Source organism: Tachyglossus aculeatus, chromosome X2, assembly GCF_015852505.1.
Source record: "Tachyglossus aculeatus isolate mTacAcu1 chromosome X2, mTacAcu1.pri, whole genome shotgun sequence".
Classification (NCBI taxonomy): domain Eukaryota; kingdom Metazoa; phylum Chordata; class Mammalia; order Monotremata; family Tachyglossidae; genus Tachyglossus; species Tachyglossus aculeatus.
The window spans coordinates 25,423,379-25,439,685 of NC_052100.1; the positions used below are offsets into that span (position 1 = coordinate 25,423,379).

Here is a 16,307-nt window from a genome sequence, read left to right on the forward strand (position 1 = left end):
AATAAGCAGAAGAAGAATGAGCAAAACCATTTTTTCCAAAGCTGTTCAGCAGCGAACGAGATGAGAGCTGTTTGTGTGCAAGTGGGCGGGGAGGAGAGAGAGGGAGGGAGGGAAAGAGAGGTTGAAAGAGAGAGCACAGAATAAATATGCAGTGACAGGGTAGGAGGTAGTGTGAAGCAAGAGAAACAAAGCTCTTGGTAAATAGATCCAATCATATGTTTTCATAATGTAATTTACTAGGATAAACCACATGCTTTTCTTATGCAAATAGACAACTAATAGAGGGCTGGGCTGAAGCACCTGCTAGGAGGAGGAGGGATTCAGATGAAAAGGAGAGCTGAATTCACAGCGGGTGGACGACCTTGAGAGACAAGCATTGCTGTCGAATCCTAAAGGAGGGGACAGAAGGTAAACAGATTCGGAAATCGACCGACTGAACTGTAGGCCTTCTTCCCTGGACTCTGGAAAAGAAGACATCTGAAAATCTGGAATAGTCCAAGATCTGATGAAGTAAGTTGGGAGCCTTGATGATTTCAGTAGCTGAAGGAGGATTTGTTTTGAAGGAAGTAAAATAATGATCTCTTGGAAGTACCTCTTTGCTATTACTCTGTTGAGTGTTGTCATTTTTGTGATACTGTACACCGGCCAATTACACCTGGGAAGTTACCAAAGGCTGAATATCTCTCGTGAACACTATATCTTAGCCCAAGCCTGTAATGAAGCCTTGGTCGGAAAAAGAGATTCGCTGTGGGAAATGATATTAAAATCACCATTTGGACGAGTCTCTTGCAAAGAATATCTAATTAAAAATCACTATATAACCAAGCCTCTGTCCGAAGAAGAAGCTGCATTTCCCCTGGCTTACATGATGGCCATCCACAAGGACTTTGAGACCTTCGAGAGACTCTTCAGGGCCATTTATATGCCCCAGAACGTGTACTGTGTTCATGTCGACGGGAAGGCCCCGGTCGAGTTTAAAACTGCTGTGGAGAAATTACTGGACTGCTTCCCCAATGCCTTCCTGGCCTCCAAGCTGGAGTCAGTTGTGTACGCCGGAATATCCCGGCTGCAGGCCGATTTGAACTGCATGAGGGACCTCGTTGCCTCCGAGACACAGTGGAAGTACCTCATCAACACCTGTGGGCAAGATTTCCCCCTGAAGACCAACAGGGAGATCATTCAACATCTGAAAGGGTTTAAGGGCAAGAACATCACCCCAGGGGTGCTGCCTCCTGCCCACGCTGTGGGACGGACCAGATATGTTCACAGGGAGCATATAAGCAGTGAGATGTCTTTTATGCTGAAGACCCAGCTTTTGAAAACGTCCCCTCCGCACAGCATGACCATCTACTTCGGCTCCGCCTACGTGGCTGTCACGAGAGAGTTTACCAACTTTGTTCTCCAAGACCCCCGGGCCATTGACTTGCTTCTGTGGTCCAAGGACACCTATAGCCCAGATGAGCATTTCTGGGTGACCCTCAACAGGATTCCGGGTTTGTACGACCTTCTTTTTTTATTTCTCAGCTAGGCCAGTTCTGTTTCTGTGCTTCTCTGCCACACTAGTTACATTGGTAGACAGTGAAAATAATTTTCAGAACGCTCAAAGAAAATAAGTTTGTGGAAAAACCCTGAAAATACCCTCTCAAAGTACATGATGGATTTGAATGTACAAATATGAGCAAATAAGCAACACACTTGTGTGACTGTGTGTGTGGGGGGGGGGGGGTGACGGGGAGGGGGACAAATGCATTAGTAGACTAGAGACTGAAAGTCTCAGTCTTGATTCTTGTAGAAAATATGGTTTTCATTAAGATTTTAAGTTGTTCTTCAACTTTAGCGGCCGGAGAAATATATCCAAATATTTGTAAGAAGCATATCCATTAGGTGGCTTCTTATATTCAAAAATCAGAAAAAAGGCTGTGACTAAATATTGTTTCACTACTCTTTCCATATTGAAAACTCAGTTTAAGGCTGTCCATTACAAAAGTTGGTAGCTGTAACCCAAACCTCGGGCTGTGGGTGATAAATGTAGTCTGATATTTTGCAGTTCGAATGGGGTTAGTAATAATAACGTGGATTTTATGATTTATATTTTTAAACATTTAAAAGCTGCCTAACCCGCTGGGGTGAATAAAGGCAGACATACAATCCCTGTCCCACACAAGGATCACAGTCTAAGAAGTACAGAAAACAGATATCCTATCCTGATTTGTTAAGATGAGGAAACAGACCCAGAGAGATTTAGTGACATCCAAATTCACACGGCAGGCCAGTGGCAGAGCTTGGAGTATAGCGGAGTCCACTAGCAGCTATTTGAAACCCCAAAATGCTAAGTGACTTTTAGTCCCATCTCAGTTCAAGGCAGTGGATAATCAAATGGCAAGAATCTTCCGTTTTTGAAATCCTTGGTTGGCAGAATTTGTTTCTATATAGGTTAGAGACTTTTCATTTGATTATAAGTGATTCGACCCTGGGCTCCAGTTGCTACCAGCAACTCTACAAACAAGGAAAAAGCAGACTAACTTACCTTCATAATGGCACTAGTCATTTTTCCAAATCCTGGAACTCCAGTGTATGTGATGGCATGTGTTTTGGAAAGTCTCCGCCTCTTCCTAGGGATAACCTGTAGTAACCTGCGTGACTCATTGCTTCTCTGTTCCTGGGAGTTGCCGTGCCAACACACCTTTATCCACCACTCACTGTACTTGCACTGATGTGGAAGCCTCTCTTTGCGAGCAGGATTGAGTGATTTAAACGTACATTACTGTCATAGTTTATAAACAACAGTTCCTCCTGCTTCCATGTTCAGTATCACAGTGACACTTTAAAAAAAAAAAATGGTATTTTTTACCATTAGCACTTACTACGTACCGGGCACTGTACTGAGCATTGGGGTAGATACAAGTTAATCAGGTTGGACACAGTCCATGCATAGGGCTCACAGTATTAATCCCCATTTTACAAATGAGGTAGCTGAGGCCCAGAGAAGTTAAGTGACTTGTCCAGGATTATACAGCAGATAAGTGGCAGAATCAGGATTAGAATTCACATCCTTAATAATAATAATAATAATGGCTTTTATTAAGTGCTTACTACGTGCAAAGCACTGTTCTAAGCGCTGGGGAGGTTACAAGGTGATCAGGTTGTCCCATGGGGGGCTCACATCCAAGCCGTCACCAAAACCTGCCAGTCTCAGCTCCGCAACATTGCCAAGATCCGCCCTTTCCTCTCCATCCAAACTGCTACCCTGCTCATTCAAGCTCTCATCCTATCCCGTCTGGACTACTGCACCAGCCTTCTCTCTGATCTCCCATCCTCGTGTCTCTCTCCACTTCAATCCATACTTCATGCTGCTGCCCGGATTATCTTTGTCCAGAAACGCTCTGGGCATATTACTCCCCTCCTCAAAAATCTCCAGTGGCTACCAATCAATCTGCACATCAGGCAGAAACTCCTCACCCTGGGCTTCAAGGCTCTCCATCACCTCGCCCCCTCCTACCTCACCTCCCTTCTCTCCTTCTACTGCCCAGCCCGCAACCTCCGCTCCTCCACCGCTAATCTCCTCACTGTACCTCGTTCTCGCCTGTCCCGCCGTCGACCCCCGGCCCACGTCATCCCCCGGGCCTGGAATGCCCTCCCTGTGCCCCTCCGCCAAGCTAGCTCTCTTCCTCCCTTCAAGGCCCTGCTGAGAGCTCACCTCCTCCAGGAGGCCTTCCCAGACTGAGCCCCTTCCCTCCTCTCCCCCTCGTCCCCCTCTCCATCCCCCCATCTTACCTCCTTCCCTTCCCCACAGCACCTGTATATATGTATATATGGTTGTACATATTTATTACTCTATTTATTTATTTATTTATTTATTTTACTTGTACATTTCTATCCTATTTATTTTGTTTTGTTGGTATGTTTGGTTCTGTTCTCTGTCTCCCCCTTTTAGACTGTGAGCCCACTGTTGGGTAGGGACTGTCTCTATGTGTTGCCAATTTGTACTTCCCAAGCACTTAGTACAGTGCTCTGCACATAGTAAGCGCTCAATAAATACGATTGATTGATTGATTAAGCCCCATTTTACAGATGAGGTAACTGAGGCATAGAGAAGTTAAGTGACTTGCCCAAAGTCCTTCCTACTCCCAGGCCTGTTCTCTATCCGGTAGGCCACACTACTTCTCTTGAGGACTATATGAAGTTTTCTTCGAAATCTGAAGAGAGGCTTTTGGTATTTTGGACCTTGGAAAAGCAGTATACCAAGACACGGGCTGTTCTTGACTTCTCAGAATGTCCAGGGAAGTCAGGGACTGAGAAGTGGGCTGACAGTGGGGGAGTTGCCTTACCAAACCATGAGCTGTCAGCGGTCATCTCATCAGGGACTAGATCAGACGATGGTACACTCAACAAACCCTAGCAGGAAATGAGTCATATACGGTTTTTATCTCGAGCAATCCTGAAGGCAAATTCTGGAGTGAGGATGAGAAGAGATAAGAGAATGCTGGGAAGAAGTGGTTAGAAGAGGGAGGAAAGCCGGTAAGACAGGTTAACCTGCTGGCGGGATGGGGATGCCGGTGGGGAGAAAAAACAGGAATGCCAGTCAGGAAGAACAAGGAACCAGTGGGATTAAAGCATGAGAAGCAGTGTGCTTTAGTGGAAAGAGTCCAGGAGTGCAAGTTAGGAGACCTGGGAATCCCGGCTCTGCCACTTGCCTGCTGAGGGAATTTGGGGTCTTCACTTATCTATTCTGTGCCTCTGTTTCCTCAAATACCTCTTCTCCCTCCACTTTAGAATGTGAACCCCATGTGGGACAGGAGCTGTGTCTATCCCGGCGCTTGGCACATAGTAAGCACTTAACAAATATCACAATTATTAGTGTTTATTTTGCTGTGGAAGAGGAATTCTGCTCTTGCAGGCTGTACCGGGAGAAAAGTTGGGAGCTTGGACTGCCTGTCCTCTCTGCTTCTCCCACTCCCCACTGCTGGATCCTACCCTAGTTACTTCCCCTTTTTGCCTTTTTCCTCTCAATGTCAAGCACGTCGAAAAGCCACCTCGTCAGCCGTCCCAGCAGGCAGAGTTGGGTGACTGACTGGTAACAGAAACGTGAAGCTGCACTCAAGAAGTGAGGAGGCAAGAGGGAGACTCCATGGAGACTGTTTCCAAAGTCAGGTTCATTTTTAGGATTAAAATAAGTTCAGCCTTGATTTCGAATGATCCATTGGGTCACAATGCAGCTTGAGAAATACCCTAACAGTTTTGTTCGTCATTGAAGCGTAGGGTGGACAAAAAAAGACGGATTCAAGACCAACTTGCAACCAGGTGATTAAACATCGCTGGCCACCAGCATCCTATCCAGATTTGAAGAGTTTCTGCCCTTCATAATAATAATGGTGGTATTCATTTAGCATTAATCTAGGTGCCAAGCACTGGGGTAGAAACAAGATGGACAGATTGGAAACAGTCCCTATCCTAACTGTGGTTCACAATCTAAGAAGGAGGGAGAATAGGTATTTTATCCTCATTTTGTAGATGAGGAAATTGGGGCACTGAGAAGTTAAGTAACTGACACTAAGTCATGTAGCAGGCAAGTGGCAGAGCTGGGATTGGAATCTGGGACTCCTGATTCCCAGAGTCGCACTGTTTTCATAGGAAATATAGAAGTCGGTTTTCCCGAGAAGTGAACAGTGGAATGGAGGAAGGAGGCCCAGAGCTCTCATCTACCAGCCATTTGATAGATAACAGATCTAGAATGCTCCTAGCAGGACTCACTGCTTTTCAATGAAAAGCAAAAATTCATCTTTCATTCATTCAGTTGTATTCATTGAGCACTTACTGTGTGCAGAGCACTGTACCAAGCGCTTGGAAAGTACAATTTGGCAACAGATAGAGACAATCCCTACCCAACAATGGGCTCACAGTCTAGAAGGACTAAGAAACTATCTTAGTCTAAAATACGATTGATGAAACTATCACTAAAGTTAGCCTCATCACTATAATAGTGATGATAAAAACTGTGGTATTGATAAAGTGCTTACTCTGTACAACAATTTTGTTGTATGGTACTCTCCCAAGTGCTTAGTACAGTGCACTGTACACAGTAAGCATTCAGGAAGTACCATTGATTACAAAACCCAGGGGTAGGGACCATGCAATCAGATCAGTTGCTGTCCCATACAAGGCACACAATGTGAGGGGGAGGCAGAACAGGAATTTAATCACCATTTTAGAAGTGAAGAAACTGAAGCACAGGGAAGTTAAGTGACTTGCCCAGCATCACACAGCAGGCAACTAGCAGAGCCAGGATTGGAAAGCTGGTCTTGACTCCCAGTCCTGTGTCCTTTCCAATAGGCTGTGCTGCATCTAACATTTAACACTGCTCAAGATTCTGCACAGAAACTAAAAACATATCTGGTACTTTCTCTCAGGAAACTTATTCTCCAGAGGGAGGAAGCACAGATCTGACAAAGATTGTTTCTACAGCTTTTCCTTCAGGCAGTGCCTCTGCAGGGAAAAATCCCCAAGAAACAAAGTACTTCGTGCCTCTTCCCCCTTTTCCCTCTCCTTATCCCGCCCACTTCCTTCTTGAAGAATGGCTCACTGTTCCCCTGATGACAAACTGTCTCACCTCCACTTCTGTCCATCCACACCTCTAATGATACTGACAGCAACCCCTAGACCACAACACTTTTATTCATTCAAAGTTGTGCGTGTGTAGGCACTGAGTGTACCATAAAGAGAGAACTGTACATGGCATTTGGGGAACTGTCAGGTTTTCATTTTATTTCCCATGACATTTCCTGGTCTCATCATTTTCTAGAGTCTGTCACTGCTATCATCATTTCAAAGTTTTCCCCATGCAATAGTATTTCCTAGCTTTCCTATCACTGTAGACTATCATCCTCCCTCTCTCCCAAGCCCATACCCTTGGAATTATCCTCAGCTCATCTCTTCATTCAAGTCACATATTCAATGCCATGAAATTCTGTTGGTTTTATAGGGCATAATGACAGGTGACTACATTTTTCCCTCTACTGCCCATTCTCACTGCTCTCTAGTAACTGGGAATCCTCATCTGTGTCTTTTGTATGCCATTTTCCCCTTGCTATCCTCTTCACCATTCTCATGATTAATGGTATTTATTGAGCACCTGCTATGTGCAGAGCACTGTTATCAAGTACTTGAGGGAGGGCAATAGAAGAAAAAGACAAGGTCTCTGTGTCTGACCAGATTATCTTGCATCTATTCCAGTGCTTAATACAGTGCTGGGCACATAGTAACACTTAACAATGCCACAGTTATTATTTTTACAGTTTAAAGGAGGAGAAAGATAGACATAAATTATTCACAAATAGAGGGAACTCGGAGAAGATGGAGAGATACAACTGGCTAGAGTATGAAAACATGAATAATTGTAAAATGGGGACGTAAATTGCTGCCTTCATAAAGTCCTAGGGTTGGCTGCATAAAAGCTTGAAGTTTTTTTTTGGGGGGGGGGGGGAATAGCAAACCTGGGATGAGGGAATTTAATTGGTGAAAGTTACCTGGAGGAGATGTGATTTCTGGAGGGCTTTGAAGATGGGGATTGCAGTGGTTGGGCAAAATGAGAGGGGGCAGAGGTTTTAGGCAGGAAGAAGGGCAAGGGAGAGGGAGTGGGAGAGATAAGGACAAAGTGCGATGAGAAGGTGGATAAAATAGAAACCTTCGGGTGTGAACTTTAAGTCCCCCACTCTCCCCCTCAAACACTCTCCTGTGTTCTCCCTCCCAGCTATTTCTCAAAAGGACTACTCTCAAAATCTACTTTCTACTTCATCGCGTTTTAAAATCCCTTGCTCCCACCCTCTTTGTTCCACCAATACTATATCATGAATGCTTACCCGATACAGGGCACTGTACTAAGAAGGGATAAACCAAAAGCATTATTATTATCATTATGTCTTCCCCTCAAACTTTATTCCTGTTCCGATCCAATTTGGTTTTCTCCCATTTCACCCCACTGAAACTACATTTATCAATGTTCCCCATCTTGTCTGTCTGGTCCTTGCTAGGTATAATGGGCTGAGAAGCAGTGTTGCCTAGTGGAAAGGGCATGGGCCTGGGTTCTAATCCTGGCTCTGCCACTTACCTGCTGTGTGACCTTGTGCAAGTCACTTAGCTTCTTTGTGCCTCAGTTCCCTCCTATGCAAAATGGGGATTCAATACCTGTTCGCCCTCCTACTTAGATGATGAGTTCCGTGTGGGGCTACCCCAGTGCTTAGTACAGTTCTTGGCATATAATTAGTGCTTAACAAATACCACAATTTGTATTATTATTCTTATTACGATAATCATTATTAGCTCTAGTCTATCCTGACCCCGCCCTTTGACCACTTGGCTGCTTTAAAACTGTTGAAAAGTTCTTCCTTCTAGAAGCACTATCCAACCTTGGATTCAAGGGCATGCATAATAATAATAATCATGATGATGGTATTTGTTATGCACTTACTATGTGCCAAGTGCTGGGGTAGATACAAGGTAAATCAGATTGTCCCACGTGGGGTTCACAATCTTAATCCCCATTTTACGGATGAAGTAACTGATGCCCAGAGAAGTTAAGCGGCTTGCCCAAGGTCTCACAGCAGACACATGGTAGAGCTGCGATTAGAACCCATGTCCTCTGACTCCCAAGCCCGTTCTCTTTCCACTAAGCCACGCTGCTTGTGCCACTGCACACTGCTGCTTGCCTGCGGTTGTCCTATCTCTCTGACCATCCCTTTTCTATCTCATTCACTGATGCTTCTGCATCTCATTCTCAAACTGTGGCTATCCCTCAGAATTCGTTTTGGTTACCTTATACTTTTCGCTATGCACTCTCTAAGAGAGCTTATCGGCCCACATGGTACTCAAGGTTCACATTGCAATGTCCACTGTCTTAAAAAAAGCTTTTGGTTATTTCCCTTCTTACTTAGAAGGAATCCCAAGCCAGGTTTGATTTGAGGAGGTTGTGGAGGTACATTAGGGGCTGTTAGAAGTAGCCCACTTAATCCATAGTATGTACTGAGCACTTACTGAGTGTAGATCACAGTACTAAGCACTTAAGAGAGTATAATAGAGTTGTTAGACATGATCCCTGCCCTCAAGGAGCTTACAACCTAATGGAGGAGACAGATAGAGGGGGCTATGCCCAGCCCTGGTTTAATATACCTAAGCCTATTTCAGTCCTTTTTTTTTAAGGGATTGAGTGGGGCTCCAAATTTTCCTAGACCAAGTTGGAACAGACTGGCAATTTCATTCCATTCCAGGATCTAGACTATAGACCAGTGACTGCACAAATCATTCTGAGTCCATTTTACTATCTGACATCTCTCCTGATGGATGATACAGATCATGACAGATAATGAAAATGAATAAGCGAAGTTCAACGAAGGGCGAAAGAATCCTTTCATGATCTTCAACTCCTGCCTGTTTCATTATTGTCTGTCTCCTTCTTCAAAATGGCAGGTGTCCCGGGATCCATGCCAAATGCATCCTGGGAAGGGAATCTGCGAGCGATAAAATGGAATGATATGGAGCAGCAGCATGGAGGCTGTCACGGTAATGCAAATATTTGTTTCGCTATGTATTTCCCTCGTCATAAAATGAAACCGAGGATATCCCACAGATTGATGTATTTGGCATAAAGTGGTATATTTTGGAAGGCCTGGGTGGGAACTGCATTCACAGGGGTCAGAAAGATCTGGGTACATGCCAGTGACTGTAGATACATCAATTCTCAGTTTCAGAATTTGTGAAAATCTTTGAGGTCCTGGATGATCAGTGCTATCTTATAAATGTTTTTTTAAAAAAAATTGCATAAGTGTTTAAACTCTTCACAGGACTGGTATGTCCAGCTCCTTGTGGATGGGCCACTTAGGTAATTGGGCATTTATAAGCAGGTTGCACTTTCAGAATGTTTGCAATTATTGAAAATTTGGAAAGTCTTTAGCTACCTGATACATCGTTATCAAGAGGACAGAAGGCAATGGAATTGGTGAATTTGTGTCTTTTAGAGAGGAGGGTTTCTCTGAGGGTAGGGATAGTGTGGTCCATTAGTAGCAGAGAAAAAAGGCAGAAACCATCACGTCAGAGAGACCAACCTGCCTTAGGAGGCTGATATGCAATGAAATAGGTAAGATTATATTCCAACTGCCTATTACAAATTGCTCTTGCCTTGGGTGTGGATATATTTGAAGATTATTAGTAGTAGCAATGGCAGTATTTATAGTTATAATTAGTCCTCGATGTGGGAATTTTAAAGCCCCAGAATGAAACTTATTTAAAACCTGCCTCCTCTGGAGACTGAGGCTGCAGTATTGCAAGGAACACCAAATCCCCTTTCTGACCCTGGAGAGGGACAAGAGAGAAGGGACAGGAGAGGGGAAAGAGATGTTTATCTAGTCTCTTATACCTCTGATCTCTGAGCTAGAGGAGACTATTTTAGTTCACCTCCCCCTTCACAATCTGAAGTTGCAGGGTACCATTTTCTGGGTTAGAAAATTTTACCCTGCAACTTCAGATTGTGGAGACTATTTAAGTTCACCTCCCTCCTCATAATCCGAAGTTGCAGTGTACCATTTTCTAACCCAGATCCACTGCCAAATCAGAAACTGGGCTCCAGACATCTCTCTGGGGCCCCTGAAGGCCTGTGTATCAACTGGAAGAAGCACTATGTTTTAGGTGGCTCAGAATCAAGCTGTATTTTTTAAAATAATTTTCGTTAAGCACTTACTGTGTGTCAAACACTGTTCTAATGGCTGGTTTAGGTACAAGTTAATTAGGTTGGACACAGTCCCTGTTCCACATGGGGGCCCACAGTCTAAGCAGGAGAGAGAGCAGGTATCTAATCCCCATTTTACAGTTGAGAAAACTGAGGTACAGAAAGTTGTGACTTGGCCAAGGTCACACAGCAAGCAATTGGCAGAGTCAGGATTAGAACCCAGGTCCTTCGGACTCTCAAGCCCATGCTCTTTCCACTAGACCACGCTGTTACTGAGAAGCAGCATGGTGTAATGGATCAAGCCTGGGAGTCAGAAGGACCTGGGTTCTAATCCTGACTCTGCCAATTGCTTGCTGTGTGACCTTGGCCAAGTCACTTAACTTTCTGTGCCTCAGCTTTCTCAACTGTAAAAAAAAAAAATAGGAATTAAGAGTATGGGCCCAATATGGGACAGGGACTGTGTCCAACCTGATTAAAGTGTATCTACCTTAGTGCTTAGAACAGTGCTTGGCACACAGTAAGTGCTTAAGAAGTACCACAATTATTATTATTATCATCCAATTATTAAGACTGCTTTGTTCTGCCCCAGTTTGTTATGCTTGCACCTCACTGCTCTGTCAGTGAGTCAGACAATTGCATTTCTTGAGCGCTTACTGTATGCAGAGCGCTGTACTAAGCTCTTGGAAGAGTACAATACAACAATATAACAGACACATTCCCTGCCCACAGTGAGCTTACAGTCTAGAAGGGGAGCTTACTACGCCTCAGTTCTCTTTGCCTCTCTCCTACTTAGACTGTGAGCCCCATGCAGGAAAGGGACGGTGTCCAACCTAATTAACTTGTATCCACCCCAGTGCTCAGAACAGTGTTTGGCACATAGTAAGTAACAAATACCATTAAAAAATGGCGTGATTTTGCTCTCCAATACGCTACCAGGCGTAGGGAAATTTATTGCCCGGCTCTGCCTCTCTGCTCACCTCATGACCTGAGCAGTAGTCTCCAGGGTATCCACCTTTTCTTGTGGAAGCCAACTTTCCAGAGGAAAATTGTTCGTAGAAGCAGGCAGGGAGCGGGCGGCTCTGATTTGTGCAGTAGTCGGGTCAGGCAGTGCGGAGTGCATTCCTGAGATCGTGCTACACCGCTTGCCCTGCCTGAGCTGAGCTAAGCTGAATAGAGCTGAATGGGAGGCACTGAAGTTGTACAAAAAACACCCTAGTCTGCCGCTCTGCAGAATAATTATCGTCAATCTAGAGCCAGAGACTGCAAGATCTTGGAAGCGGAATCCCAAAGGATTTAGAGACTCAATACCAGAGGAGGAGGCAAACTAATAGTAGTATTAGAGAAGGAGTAGCATGGCTCAATGGAAAGAGCATGGGCTGGGAAGTGAGAGGACCTGGGTTCTAATCCCAGCTCTGCCAGTTGCTGTGTGACCTTGAGGAAATCACTTAACTGCTCAGTGCCTAGTTTTCCTGACCTGTAAAATGGGAATTGAATCCCTGCTCTCCCTTCTACTTAGACTGCGAACCTCAGGTGGAACAGCTGATTATCTTGTATCTACCCCAGCGCTTGACGCACAATAAACACTTAACAACTACAGTTAGAACAATAATAATAGTACAGTGCTCTGCACACAGTAAGCGCTCAATAAATACAATTGAATGAATAATAATGGTAGTGATAATAATAGTATTTACTGAGCTCCGGCTGGTGCAGTGCACTGTATTAAGCACTTGGGAAAGTGCGAAAGAAAAAAAAGAGGCATATTCCCTGTCCACAGAGAGCTTACACTCTAATGCGGAACCAGCCAAAAAAAAAATACTGCACTGTGGGACCACAGCTAGCAGGGCACAGTACTTTTCTGATCTACGGCCACAGACTAGTAGTGGACCATATTGGACTGTTAATCTCTGACAACTAGATTGGAGTTGTTAAATAATAATAATAGTAATGGTATTTAAGAGCTTATTATGTGTCCAGCCCTGTTGTAAAGGCTGGGGTGGAAATAAGATAGGTCCCTCTCCTTCAGTCAGTCTGAGTAGGAGGGAGAACAGGTAGTTCATCCTCATTTTACCATCGAGGAAACTGAAACCCAGAGAAGTTAAGTGCCTTGCCCAAAATCACACAGCAGGCATGTGGTAGACTTGGGTTTGGAACCCAGGTCCTCTGAGTCCCAGACCTGTGCTCTTTCCACTAGGCTAATCTAGGAGAAGGAACTTGTTTGATAAACCACAAAATTGGCATTTAGAAAGAGAAAAGTTTAAATTTTATCACTGCAACATTTTTCTTCCTTTCCCCCCCGATTCTTCAAGTTTGCATCAGTTGGCTTTGAAAACAAACGGAACTCCTGCATTTTATACGTTGTTTTATCTTTATTTTTAAAACATATTAAAGAATGTAGATGACCCAAGAAATGCACCCATTGTAGGGACCCTACATTTATATTTTGATTGACAAAATGAGTTTTGATCCTACAGTTTGGAGAATGTAATGGGTCTTGATTGTGATTCTCTTCCTCTTTCTCTCTTGCAGGCCATTACATACGGGGCATTTGCATCTACGGAACTGGTGACTTAAAGTGGCTTTTTGATTCCTCCAGCATGTTTGCCAACAAATTTGAGCTTAAGTCCTACCCGCTTACTTTGGAATGCTTGGAACTGAGACTTCGAGAGAGAGCTCTGAACCAAAGCGAGGCTCCAGTAGAGATTAGCTGGCACTTTTAATTCACAGCTCCTCCCAACTCAAGGGAAATGGTGCAGAAAGAAAAATTCAGAATAGCCAATGGCTGTTGTTTTGGAAGAGAGCCCTCCTTTCTATCTAAACATTGCCTTTTGTTACACGTCTCACCTAACAGGTTGTCTGCACCTCCAGCACTGAAAGTTTCCATTATCCACTGGTTATATTGTGAAGCATATTCTGTTGTACTTGTACTTTGTCCATCTATGGCTACTTCTGTCTCCAGGTTTAGCCTGGCTATATTGTCATAGATACTTACATCACAGTTGTATGTCAACCCTTGTTGTAGTCCTCTCCACACAGTGTACTAGGGGATAGGAGAATTCTCCTAATTTGAATTTTTTTTGAAAACCAGAATGGTTACAAAGGTGAATATGTGGTTATAGGCTCAAAGCCACCTATCTACAAATTCCGTTGTTTCCTCTAAGCCACATTGGGCAGCTGAGGAGATAGAACTCTAGACATTCCACCATCTTCTCTCTAAATCTGTGCTAGTGAACTTTAAGAGTATCTGTGGATTTTGAGAATGAGCATTACGTGTTCTGGGTTGTTTAGTCATTGTATTCTGAAAAATAGTCATGGAACATTCTGGGAAAAGCACTGAATTTTGCCTTGAAGCAGGCGTGGACAGCTGGGCCATTTGGGAAATACAGGGGAGAGCAGTCTCTCCACTGTCATTATCGGGCTTTTCTCTTTAAACCCCTCTTCCCCATTCCCACCACCATCCCTGGAGACTTCTTGCAGGAAGGGAGATGAGATGTGACAAGTCTGCCTGATAGCAGCTGTGAGATTGAGAGAGTATGGTATCTCCATTCGTTGTTTTGGAGATCTGATGGTTGAATCTGCCTGGACCTAGAGGGGTCCTTTTGCATCAGATTCCATGAGTTTCTTTTGGCAAAAGGATCCACAAACTCCCATTCAATATTATGCTGGGTATTTGTGCATTTTGGAAATGTCAAGAAAAACCTAGAGCAAGGCAGCAGGGCAGTGGGAGCAGCCTTTTGGGGTTTGGAAGAGGACAAAACATTACATGTGAATCAGGCAAAATAGCTGATTTTTGGACCCCCCAGATGTACTCAGAAGTGAGGCTAGTCAAATCCAACCCCCAGCTATTTCTCATTCTTCACAGTGCTATTCCTGTGAATGTTTGGTGCTGGAGGGTTTTCGCCCCTGATTGGTTTAGGTGTGAAAGTTATTTCCACTGGGGAAAATAACCACTCCGAAAAATGGGATCAACACAACTGTCACCACTAGCCCCTATGCTTCCAGCCAGGACCGAAATGAGTGTTTCTGAATGCTTGTGAGGACCGTTCAGTTTTAAATGTGATTTGTGTGTGTGTGTGTGTGTGTGTGTGTGTGTGGTTTTTTTTTAAATTAAGTACAATACTAGTTTTCTAGGCCCTCAGAACTCAGTTCTGTGGCCCCTTCCGATGCTGTCGTGAGGGGAACTTGGAGAGGTGGTTTTATGTGTTATGCAGTAAAGTTTTAAGTTTGCCTAACAGGTGGAAACTTCGGTGCTGAGAACATGCCTATAGTAGTTGGAGTGTGTCAGTGTCGCTGCTGCTCTGACCCCCTGAAGAGACCACGAGTTGGAAAGAAACAAGGAGAGAGCAGGTCAACAGAAAGGCTCTTATTAAAATGCCTTCATTCCACATTTCATCAAGCCCAGGGATGGCCCAGTTTCCTTGCTGACCAAACCAATTCAAACCAACAGGGTTAAGGGGCTCTTACAAAGGGTTCAGGTGTAACTGGCTATGTAGACTGCAGGCACTTCAGCACTGGGAAGTCAAAATATGGTTGCGGGGTCTTGAAAGACACTGGAAACCAAGGCAATTACCTCAGCATCTGGAATTACTCCCCTGGGGAATCCTGGTGTGATAATATTTCAAGACACTCCTGCAGTTCTAGGTCCTGGAATGTGATGGAGGTAGACTTACATCCAGCCAAGGATTGAGGAGATCATAAAAGAAGTAGCCCTTTGGTACAAGCAAAATACCTACAATTAGCCAGGGGCTAATTAGCTACTGTGCTTTGAGTTGTCACATATTGAGGGGCTGGCTCAGTTTACTTCCTGAGCCAGAGCCTTCTAATTGGGTGGGCTAAAACACATTTACTCAGCAGTCTATTCTGAGGTAGTTCCGGCGTGGAATGTAGTCAGAAAAGTTTGATAATGTTGTGTAAATGATAATGGTACATTTCTAGTCTGCTGTAGTATCTGTCCCATTAATCTTCCGGAATTCCAAGTATTTTCTTTTTTCTCCTAAATGTTTACCTTTTTCTTCAGTGTGTTCATTTGATCAGTGGTATTTGTACCACATACGAAGGGAAAAGCAGAGGTTTTCTTGCTAGCGAAAAACCAAGGCAGTATAGCCAACTAGGCAGAACCACATCAAACCAAGAAGTAGCACCCGTAGGGGCAGAAAATGTAAATCCATCAGTGACTAAAGCCACTGGACTGCTCTCCCCTAGCAGTTGGGAGAACCCTTTCAGGTCTAGAAGATGTTTACGTGTCTACATATTACGTGTTTACATGCTGAGTTAGAGGTTTGCACACCCTTCTGTGGATAGGGGAAGAGCTGCTGATTCGTGACCATTCTGCAGCCTGCCCTGAAAGTACTGCAAATGTCTTTGTTAATGATGTTCTGTGTTCTGTTTTCTTGGAATAAATTAATATAATATTTTCCACCTCCTGAGCTGTGTGAATTTCTGAGGTTGTTGGATGGTTGAATCCCTTTCCAGGAGGGAAGATGAACAAGAAAGTGGTTCCCACAGGGAAAGTAAATGTGTTTTAAGAGGAGCTGAAAATAAATCTTTAAAGAAGCTGACAGAGGGTTTCACCCTCACAACAGATTTATTGCAG

General features: G+C 44.1%; 1 protein-coding gene across 1 annotated transcript; it reads left to right on the forward strand.

Moving 5' to 3' along the window:
• Window positions 1-523: 523 nt before the first annotated feature.
• LOC119949262 (N-acetyllactosaminide beta-1,6-N-acetylglucosaminyl-transferase-like) lies at window positions 524-16,121 on the forward strand. Its single transcript, XM_038770877.1, has 3 exons — window positions 524-1,493; window positions 9,460-9,552; window positions 13,244-16,121. The coding sequence occupies exons 1-3, from the start codon at window positions 575-577 to the stop codon at window positions 13,432-13,434; spliced, it is 1,203 nt and encodes a 400-aa protein (XP_038626805.1). The 5' UTR covers window positions 524-574; the 3' UTR covers window positions 13,435-16,121.
• Window positions 16,122-16,307: the final 186 nt, after the last annotated feature.